Source organism: Silurus aristotelis (assembly GCF_946808225.1).
Source record: "Silurus aristotelis genome assembly, chromosome: 18".
Taxonomy (NCBI): domain Eukaryota; kingdom Metazoa; phylum Chordata; class Actinopteri; order Siluriformes; family Siluridae; genus Silurus; species Silurus aristotelis.
In genome coordinates, this window is record NC_139591.1 from 4,262,486 (window position 1) to 4,273,677 (window position 11,192).

Genomic DNA, 11,192 nt, shown 5'->3' on the forward strand with positions numbered 1-11,192 from the left:
CTAAAAACCTACTCGACTAGTGGAAGGGCAAAATCACGGATTTGGCAACACATACTCCTACACTGTCATTGGTCCAATCCCGACTCTCCCACTTTAGAACCAAATAATATACAAAAACATAAAAAATTTATTGAGCCGAAATAATTTTGCTTGTTGAATTGAAAAAAAAATTTGTTCCCCCGAATTTATAATATACTACTGATGCAGTTTTTAAAAGCGTTTGTGCCATTTACATAGTACACATTTATAAGCCGTATACACAAAACTTTCTCAACAGCAGAGTGGCGCAGCGGAAGCGTGCTGGGCCCATAACCCAGAGGTCGATGGATCGAAACCATCCTCTGCTATCTTTTTTTTATTTTTATTTATTTATTTATTTTTTTTTTTTAATTAAGTTTTATTATTAATATTATTTTTATTATTATTATTATTATTATTATTATACATTTTTATGCTCTAATTCAAATTTTTCTTTTCAAAATTTATTTGTCACATACACATTCAAAGTACGACATGTAGTAAAATGCTTTTTACGACTGTTCAACATCTAAACATGAAAATAAAAATTTAATATAAAAATAGAGTATATTACAAGTATAAAGTATAACTATAAAGTATAAAAATAAGGTTAAGAATAATATAATATACATATACACCCCCCTATGTATAGATAGATAGATAGATAGATAGATAGATAGATAGATAGATAGATAGATAGATAGATAGATAGATAGATAGATAGATAGATAGATAGATAGATAGATAGATAGATAGATAGATATGTATGTATGTATACACAAATTAGACAGGAGTGATGGATATGTGTGGGACAGATATTGACAGAAGTACAGATTTAAAGTGTCCTAGTGTGATTGTCACTAAAGTGTCCATGTGCTGGTATTAAAGTAACACTGTGCTGTGCCAGTCCAGTGTTAAATGACCGGGTGCAATTGTGCAAAAAAAATTGTTCAACAAATGTTGTAGGTATAGAAAGTCCTTATCACCCGAGAGGGTAGGTAAAAGCTCCTTAAGCGTCTCAGATGGTAAAGACCCTGCCAAGCCTTCTTCACCAGGGTGTTGATATGACAGGACCAAGACAGGTCCGTGAACACCTAGGTATATATATATATATATATATATATATATATATATATATATATATATATATATATATATATATATATATATATATATATATATATATATATATATATATATATATATGTATGTGTGTGTATGTATGTGTGTGTGTGTAATAAAAAAAAAACACCTCGTACTTGTAATATTTATATAATATTATTTAGCCTTTAGTTTCGTTTTATCCAATCAGGAGGGACGCACATGGCGTCGTTTCTCCTCAACTTCCGTAGAACTTCCGGGTTAGCAAAGAAAATGGCGGGTCATCACAACATAGATATAATGGAGAATCTTGAAGATGGAGAAATTAGCGGCTCTGATTCTGAGTCCGAAATGCATTCAAATACCTGGCTGCAGGTAAGAATATAAAATGTACATCTATATCTCCAGTGCAGCGTTTCGCCTTGTGTTTGGCAGAATGTTAGCACGTTTTTATAACGTTAGCTAAACAACCGACCCCAGTCAAGTTACCTGGGAAGCTAATAACACTGTTATCTGTGTAATGTATCTGATCTTCCTGCTTAGTTTTGTGTCCTTGCAGGTGCATAAGACATGGTTTTAGTTCCAAGCCTCTTTGGTTGAAAGACAGATCGGATAAGCCGGACTGGGTCCACTAATGTCTGATTGAGATCTGATTTCTACTTGATGCTGATTACGTGATTGAGTTCTTCACCCATGAAGTAGTCCATTGTGCAGTTAGATCAATTATTTAGTATGCAGTAGTTGTGAAATCTACCCAGCAAAATATATAATTACCATCACCTTTTTGTATTTATATAATAATTTAAAGAAAAAATTGTTTTTCTATTCTTTCTGTTTAGATGCCTTCTGCAGGAGCTTTTTCAACCCAGCACTTCCAGAGCAGAGATTGTTCCCAGACTGCTCCATATAGCACCAGCTACCGCAGCTCTATTGCAACCGACTCCAGCGACAGCGACTCGGAGGAAGAGGCTGCTTTGTGGAGGCGAAAGCGTCAGAAATGCAACAACGTTCCTCCGCCTGCACCTCCCACAGCTCCCACTGCTGCGGGACCTCCAGGACGTAAAGTGAACAACATCTGGGGCTCTGTGGTGCAGGAGCAAAGCCAGGAGGCCGTCGCAGCTGAACTCGGCATCATGGGAATGGAGGGGGGAGTCACTATGGATAGTCGCCAGTGTGAGACCTACAACTACTTGCTGGCACGTAAGTTGATGAAAAAGGAGAAAGAGGATGAAGAGCAGGGTGTGGAGAGCATGCTGGAAGGGCAGCTAGAGGAATACATGCAACACGGTGGACAGGACGAGAAGAGCGATGTCTATCTGAAGAGGAAGCGGCCAGTCAAGCAACGGCTTGGTCCTAAATCAGAGATGGACATTAAAGGGAGATACGAGATCACTGAGGATGATTCTGAAGATAAAGTGATTGATGAAATAGCACATAGGTAATGACAGGATCTTCTCAAATTTCAAATTGTTGTATAAAGAATACAGAATAATGTCTGCCTGACATTATTCATCATGTATTGCATGTATCTCCTTTGTTCTTTCTCAAAAGGTTAATGGAGCCTAAGAGGGACTTAATTGAACGTGTCGTGAAGGTGATTGGCACAAAGAAAGCGATCGAGCTTCTGTCCGAAACGGCAACGATTGAACAAAGTGGGGGTCTTTACACGATGGTAGGACTTCCTAAAATAAAAAAAACTCTTCAGTTTTACATTGTTCAGCAGCAAGGGCATTTGCCGAATCATTTATTGAATTGTTATACACACACATTTGATGGAGAAATGATTCTGATCAACAATTTAGTCTTTCTCTTGAGATGTTTCCCACTTTGTGCCACTAAGGGGCAGTGGTGAGCTCGATTGTTTAGACATTTGCCTGACATTTTTTTTTGTAATCTTGATCTGATGGATTTACATGTTTGTGTTTCATTCCTATAGGATCGCAGTAGAAGACGGACACCTGGAGGGGTTTATCTGAACTTGCTAAAAAACACCCCCAGTATTTCTCTTGATCAGGTTAAGGTATGATGGAAAAAATTTCATCATAATCCAGAGTTAACACGCAGAGTCTTGAGCCATTCTTTTATTTTCCACATAATTGGGTCCTAATTTATGACACAGTCCATGTTTTATATTTTTCCCTCGTACACTTTTCATACAATTTAACATACAATTAGTCCTGATCCATTGGTATGGTGGGACTTCACTGCCTGAATTCCTGTTGATCCAAGTTACACGATTTAACATCTTTCTCACTGATGCAGGAATCACACTGCCCATGCTCACGCAGCAGACATGACAATTATTTTCAGGGTCACATTTGTTATAGAAAATTGGGCTAGTTCAAAATAGTCACCAAGATTTTTTATTTATTTATTTTTGTCTTTTTGGTCACAAATAATCTAAACATTTCTGTAGCGTTTGCCTAAAATGTACAGAATTATTTAAATTTCCTATAACCAAGATGTATTGGGAGAAAAACCAGTATTACAGAGTGGGTAAATCAGCATTAGAACATCAGAATGCTTGGCTTGCTCTTAAAGAAACTTTCCATTTCCTAGGAAATATTTTTTGAGGAGAACCAGAAAGAGTATACCAGCAAGAAGGCGAACAAGAAAGCAGCCAAGCAGCGGCAAAAATACTTAACAGCCAAGAAAATGAAGCAGGCGATCAACACTTTGAACCTGCAGGAGCACGATGACGTTTCTCGAGAAACATTTGCCAGTGACACCAACGAGGCTTTGGAGTCACTGGAGGATGGGGGTGAGGACCAGCCTGAACCTGCAATGGGCACAGAGGACACTCCGGTAGTGTACAACCCAATTGACCTGGAGGTCTTCTGATTGTGTATGTGAGTGACTGTGTAGACAGTGACCATATAATAAAGTTTGCTGTCACCCTGCTGTCAGTGATGTGGCAGATCAGATTGCATTTAACATGAGTTTTCCTGAAGTGCGAGGCGAGACATACAGGTTTTGCATTGCATAAAAGGTGCGTGTCTTAACAAGCTCGGAAACCATACGCTGCTTTCACAGTAGTTATTTGGCCTATATTTGTTATTTGTAAGTGAGAAAAAGGCAGAGTGTGATCCCGTCACAGTCACAGCTCTATTGATTAACAATGCTTAATTCAATTCAACACTGAGCATCTGTCACAATCTAGTAGTAATGATGCTTCGTCCATCTTTTACTTGTTCTGCCTGTCATTGACTAACCACAATGTTTAATCTGTATTGTGTAAAATGGCACTACACTAAGCATTCAGAATACTCATGGTGCTATGTGAGTGTTTGGATGATGAATAAAACGCTCTTGTGTAAGATTTATGTTTATTACAGAATCCTTAATTACATCATTTTAAAATAAAGCTTAATTTAGAATCAGTTTTTTCTTGTTTGGCATCCTTTTCTGTCTATCTGCCAACATATAACAAAATTCCTAAGAGTTTTAATCATATTGATTTTGTTACTAATAATTTTATAAATAATATATATATATATATATATATACATATATATATACATACACACACACACTATTATATATATATATATATATATATATATATATATATATATATATATATATATATATATATATATATATATATATATAGTGTGTGTGTATATACACATTTTGACTGATGTAATAATCTATTTTTTTATGGAATTAGGTGGTTTTACAAATTTTATTAACGTGCAATTAATGCAGCACTCATTTCAACATTAAAGAGGTGAAATTAAAACCTTCAATGCAACAAACATTTATTCACAATATCCTTTCTTGTAGACGGTTCAACACTGTTTCTTCCTTGGAGCACTTTTGATAGATACTGACCACTGCAGACCGGAAACATCCCACAAGGGCTGCAGTTTTGGAGCTGCTCTAACCCAGACGTCTAGCCATTACAATTTGTCAAACTTCTTGTATAAATCCTTACTCTTGCCATATTTCCTGCCTCTAACACATCAACTTTGTGGACAAAATGTTTAATTGTTAGACACACACAGCTCTATTTCTTCCACCAGATTTCTTTTCTGCTTTCTGTAGTCACGACATGTCACAAAATAACCGCCTGCTATTATATTTCTATGTGGTTATTGTGCTTAAGTGTACTCAGTAATACTGTTGACAGTTTCCTGTCTTTTGTTTTAAAACTCTGACTCAGTTGATCTCTCTCTCTCTCTCTCTCTCTCTCTCTCTCTCTCTCTCTCTCTCTCTCTCTCTCTCTCTCTCTCTCTCTCTCTCTCTCTCTCTTTTTCTTTCTCTCTTTCTACCACTGAAGCTCTGAAAAGTCCACTTACGGTTCAGGGCTGAAAATGACGATTCATCTAAGCTTAGAATATTAGTTTTTTTTCTCCCTGAATCACAAAATAATGTCTGCTCAATTTAGAACAGGAATAAAATAGCCGAATTACAGTGTTATTCGACAAGGCCATAAAAGAACATTTCTCGTACAACACATCTGGTAAGATTATTTTTACTCAGTACTGTCTGACAGGTAAGAGGTCCCTGGTTTGTGGGATGAGAGAGAACCTCTTCTTCACTGGAGCAGAGCCAAAGAGCTGCACAGGCTCACTTAAAAAAAAAAAAAAAGTCGTCATGGTGACGCTATCCAAATTTCTGAAGAGTTATTATGTCAGCTACTCTGCTGTATAAATTATCCACAGCTTCAGAATCCCAAACCATGTAATACAGTCATGAACAAAAGGTATCGTACTGGTACTATTTCTACTAGATACTGAGGTAAGTGCTATGAAGGGCACATCCTGTGCACCTTTACTGGGTACATCTCAACTTCTAAATGCATTATATAATGCACTTGAATTTGAAGAACCAATGATGCACTTTTATACCCCATAAACCTTCCCAGGTTCAAGATACATAATTACAATACTAATTTGTACCCTTAATGGTACACCCAGCATGTACAGATTTCTACCTTTGTTTCAAACAATGGTGTGAAATTATATTTACTATTTCTTTGAAGCTGCTTGCCAGGATTAGTTGTAATAATTTTAGAGTTTGGTGTAAATGATGTGTAAATGTATTAGGTCTTTAGGTTCATTTGGATTTCATTGATTTCTCTGCCTGTCACCTTGTATATAAACTCTGGATCAGTGGCGTAAAGTATTTGAGTAAATGTACTCCTTTACTGCACTTAATATAATTACTTTCTAGTTTTACTGCATATCAAAGATATAAGCAGTCTTAACAGTCTTAAGTAGTCTCTACTTAACATTTATGATTCAGTAGATGTACTTTTTACTTCACTACATTTTAATCATCACATTTGATCATTACCAATTTAATTTTGCAATGGAGATTTATCTGCCCTGGATTATCTATTCTGCAGAAGAAACAATATTGCCATCACCATCGCCATTTTATTTCTCCATTTAATACTAATGGTTCTTCTACTTTGTGACATGATACTGTAATTCTATCTGTTGACTAAAGATACCTTTTTGAAAAATTGCTTTACTACTTTTTTTTGACGGACTTGTTTGATCGTTGTTTTATTTCTGGCATGGTAAATAGAGGCTGTTGTGATTTTGGTTAATGCAGTGTTGAGGTGTGCACTTTGATTTGTATTTTAGGAAATAAAACCTCACAAATCAACTGTTTTTGGCTTTTCACTAACACGTGTCTTGGTGTTGAGGATTAGTGCATCTTTGAGCCTACATTCAGTATGAGTCAAATACTGTTAGAGCACTGCTCAAATCAGATCCTCTAAGACTTTTACTAAAGTATGATTTTCAGGTACTCTTTACACCCATGATCTGGATCCTAGCCTGTATAAAATTATTACAGAAGATGAAATAATGAATAATTCCTTATGTATGACTGATATGCATGAATTGGATTAGTGTCCAGTACAGGTTTAAAAAGGGGGATTGTAGACTGTCTTTAAGATGTTACATTAACTTTTCAATGCTGCAGTGTGAATAAAACTATTTGGTTTGTACTGAATACAGAAAAATGGCATTAATGGATTAAATGTTTATTACAATACAATCACAGAACTATTATACACAGAAACATTTTAATTTTGAAGTCAGCAAATCAACAACAAAGACACAGCACGAACAGCCAACAACTGATTACTAAAACTAAATAAATGGTTACTTATACCTTGAATGAACAATGAAGGTTTTTCCTAACTATGATTGCATGAAAACCTTTACTTCCATCAGGACCATAAGGCAGACGGAGGACTCCAGTTGGCACCGCATCTCCGTTTAGAGACCTTGTGTGAGTGTGTTTGTTTTGGTTGGTAAACATCTTGCGTTTCTCTCTCAAATTTGGACTTGTGTCTGGACTGCCCCAGACCTCTGAAGCTAAGAGGGGTGAAATGCGAGGGCCTGGCATGGCTGCACGGACACATCTGGGCCTGGAACATGGACTACTTAAGGGGCTGCAACATCCCCTGCCAGAGAAAAAGCGAGGGATGCTTGAGGGTGATGAGGAGGCGAACTCAGATTCTGAGGAGCTGCATGCTGAGGAGTCTTCACCACAAGTCTGAAGCTGTAGCATGCGTTGGTTTAGGATTGAAATTCCTTTTCCATTACTTCTGTCCTCCGAACCCACATCCACAGCTTTCTTCTTGGAAGCTTTCCCCACCAGGAGTACTCTCATGTTACCTTCTGACTGTGAGAGTTGGTGGTAAGCACGTCCAGCTCCTTCTAGATCTTCATATTCCACAAGCACGCTTTCTTTTGTGAACAACTCTGGGTATCTGTAGCTGTATTTCTGAAGTTCTGGTGGAAGATCTCTGCCTGGTTGGTTGACCCGAACCATGGTAATGGTGCCAAATGGCTCTAGAATTGCAATTGCAGTCTCCAATGTGCTTTTGTGAGATGGTGACATGCCATTAGGGATGTCCTTTGTCAAATTTGATTCGGTGACATTGCAGACCAAAAGGAGTCTGCTCGGTACCTGAAAGAGGATGGACTCTGGGACTGGCTTAATTCTACGCACTTTATTTCCCTGTTCATTTACCTCTAGTGTTAAAGAATGCCGGAGCGCATGGGCTGTGACTCGCCAGTCTCTGGTGAACTGTTTTATCTGGAAAGGAAGGGAACGTTTACCCAAGTATAGCAAGAAATCATGCAAAAGTCTAACCAAGCTGGAACTTAATAATGATATTACAAAAACCTTTACCTTTTTAAAAGAAGTCAGCAACTTGATATTGACATAACCCAGCTTATTTCTTCTGACATGCTTTAAAAGGAAAGCATCCTTCACCAAATGCTCATCAGAGAGGTAATATTCAATCTGAGAGACCATCTTTTGTATCAGCTCAGCATCCGGAGGTATCCAGTCACCAAGCGCTAAATCGTCATCATTTTCATTTGACACAGAGACATTTCTGACAGGGGCAAAAATTTACACAAATTGTTTATGTAGTACGCAAATATTTCATGAAGAAAAAAGTATAAAACAATTGCACTTACTTTTTATTGCTAATGCTGTCCATTTTGCCTGTAGCTTAGATGTTTTAGTCTATTTGGCAGCAGGAATGTTTAATACCTCTTGTCTGCCCTCCTCCACTATTATAAATCCACTAGAAACACCCACACAGCTGAATCTGTCATGCGGCATCTGACCAATCAATAGCGTTTATCTGAACAATGCTGTAAAGTGGCATTGCCATTTGAGGACACTTCCACACACTGACATCAAAAGAGGAGCTAAAAAAAGTTTCTCGAGCCAAAAATAGCAATATTACATAAATATACCGCATTAAATAAGGACCTGTGTGCGATTTGGTTTCAAAATAATCTCTGGTATATACATCGTATTGTGTATGTTGTGTTATTTTTATCTTTATGTTTTAGTCGAATATTATAAGTAGTCAGAGAAATGTATAAAAACTTATCATGGATGTGTCCGGAATATTGTTGTTTGTTTTAAATTACATGCTTTTAAATGCAATTTGATTATTACACTATTATATATTTAATTTTTTAGATACACAGCTGTCTATATAGCTGAGGGTTCACATCAGGTATCAGACAAAACTGTGTTTGTGGTGTCACATGATTTGTCTTGTGAGTTCGAACAAATCTTTCATGAAGCACACAGAAAAAGATGTTTTATTTATGCTATATTTATATCTGTAGCTATATAGATATAATTAGCTAATTTTACCTAATTAGGCCCATCAGCAAAAATGAATAACTGTCACAGTATGAATATAACCAGCTAAGACTTTGTCACCAATAATGTTCACAGTAATATTTAATTCAATGGTCATACACCAGTATTTCCATTTATTTCTTACATTTTAGATGGTAAACAATCATTCTTTCAGCTGACCCCTTTTTCTCTCACTGTAATTAATACAACAGAAAATAATGTTTTTTGTTATTTTAGTGCAAAGTCCTCTTTATTAATCCACTTATTGTTTATAATCTTAGATTATTTGGAGTGTTTTGAATAAAATGCATTTGAACAAGCGCATTCATATAATCCTGTTTTAAATCATAGCTGGCATTATAGCTGGCAATGCCAGTGATTTAATTGAAAACCATTAATTGCTGCTGCACCTAAAGCTCCATGAGGTCACTGTGGAAGGTTAAACTCAAGATTAGGATTAGGTTTAGGACTACAATCAATGACTATGTACATGTTTACATTGATGTTCCTATCGTCGACACTTACTAGTCCTAGTGTTTTCTGTGATTGTTGTTGTATGTAGCACCAGGGTTCAGGAGAAACGTTGTTTAGTTTTACTGCTTCAGCTATATATGGTTGAAATTAAAATAAAAGCTTCTTGACTTGACTTGACCTTAACAATAAAGGAACTATCCTGATTGGATATTTGGTGGCACCCAGATATCTGGTTCCTCTCAAGGTTTCTTCCTCATACTGTCTCAGAGAGTTTTGCCACTGGCTCACTCAGTAAGGGAAAAACATAAAGGAACTAGTTAATGATGCTTAAATAGTAAATATATAAAAAAAAGTAATACATAATATATTTATTTCTGTAAAGCAGCTTTGGGACAACATCCAATGTTGAAAGTGCTATACAAATAAAATCGAACCTTCACCTTCTTGGCTAATCAGATTGAGGAATTGCTGAATCTGTGCTATAATCAATTTTAGAGAAAGGTTAAGTTTGTTGCATGTTGGACACCAAATTAAAATGACTTTTTACAGCAGTGTGTAGACATTTGAATTACATTTCCTCACAGTTTTAGACGAGAGTTTATGTTTAAGTAGCATACAGCACCCCACAGCTACTGCTTACTCAACAATAAATTACTTTTAATGTATTTCTGAAAAAAGTGTCAAATATAAGAAATATGTTGCCCAAATCCAAGGTTCCTAGAAACACACCCTGCTAAGCGCTCCTTGGTCAAAGTCCCAGTTGACCATAAAATAGAGCTGCTGTCTTTCTAGAATGTTAAGTGGTTCTGTCAAATCACACGTGCACAGGTCAGAGAATGCATCTAAATTATCTAACTGCAATGCAAACTTGTAACATTCTATAATGGCCTGTCTCCTCTTCTTCACTTTGGTTGTGTGTTACAGTAATATTAGACTCTGAGGCTCTGCACAGGGGATATTAAGCTTCTGGTGTCTTGTGAATACATATCTACCCTACAGTTTTATGATCTTAAAGGTTGTACACACCATGTGAACACATTTTTATTTTCCAAAAAAAGCAGTTTTTTTTAAAACAGCATGCTGTTATAAGTCAAATTGTCCTTTCTCCGTGAAAGAAGTGGAGGTTTTTTGGTCATGTTTATTGACAAAACATACCAGAATATTTAGAGAAGCTAGAGATCAGGCTTTTGTGACCTCTGTGTATGAGTTTTATTTACATTTATGGCATTTGGCAGAGATCCATATCAAGAGGGACAGACCTTTATCTCTTTTATACACTGGAGCTGTTGAGGGTAAATAGCATTACTCAAGGTCTCCGATTGGAAGTGCTGATATTTGAACTTATGGCCTTCATAATTGTATTTATTAAGTTTTATGCTGTGCTGTATTTGTAAATGTTGCTGTATTGCCCAAAATAGAATTCTCAATTTACTTTGTATTGTTTGTAGCAATTCTCTTTC

The 11,192-nt window shown here is 36.4% G+C and overlaps 2 protein-coding genes across 2 annotated transcripts; one reads left to right on the plus strand and one right to left on the minus strand.

Annotated features, from left to right (window-relative positions):
- Window positions 1-1,328: 1,328 nt before the first annotated feature.
- On the plus strand, window positions 1,329-4,499 carry phax (phosphorylated adaptor for RNA export). The gene is made up of 5 exons (XM_083567547.1): window positions 1,329-1,494; window positions 1,959-2,557; window positions 2,671-2,791; window positions 3,056-3,139; window positions 3,679-4,499. Exons 1-5 carry the CDS (start codon window positions 1,342-1,344, stop codon window positions 3,958-3,960), a joined length of 1,239 nt encoding a protein of 412 aa, XP_083423673.1. The 5' UTR covers window positions 1,329-1,341; the 3' UTR covers window positions 3,961-4,499.
- Window positions 4,500-7,107: 2,608 nt separating this feature from the next.
- Window positions 7,108-8,928, minus strand: LOC310740990 (la-related protein 6-like). The gene is made up of 3 exons (XM_083568278.1): window positions 8,574-8,928; window positions 8,281-8,488; window positions 7,108-8,184 (listed from the first exon to the last, which is right to left on the minus strand). Exons 1-3 carry the CDS (start codon window positions 8,594-8,596, stop codon window positions 7,246-7,248), a joined length of 1,170 nt encoding a protein of 389 aa, XP_083424404.1. The 5' UTR covers window positions 8,597-8,928; the 3' UTR covers window positions 7,108-7,245.
- Window positions 8,929-11,192: the final 2,264 nt, after the last annotated feature.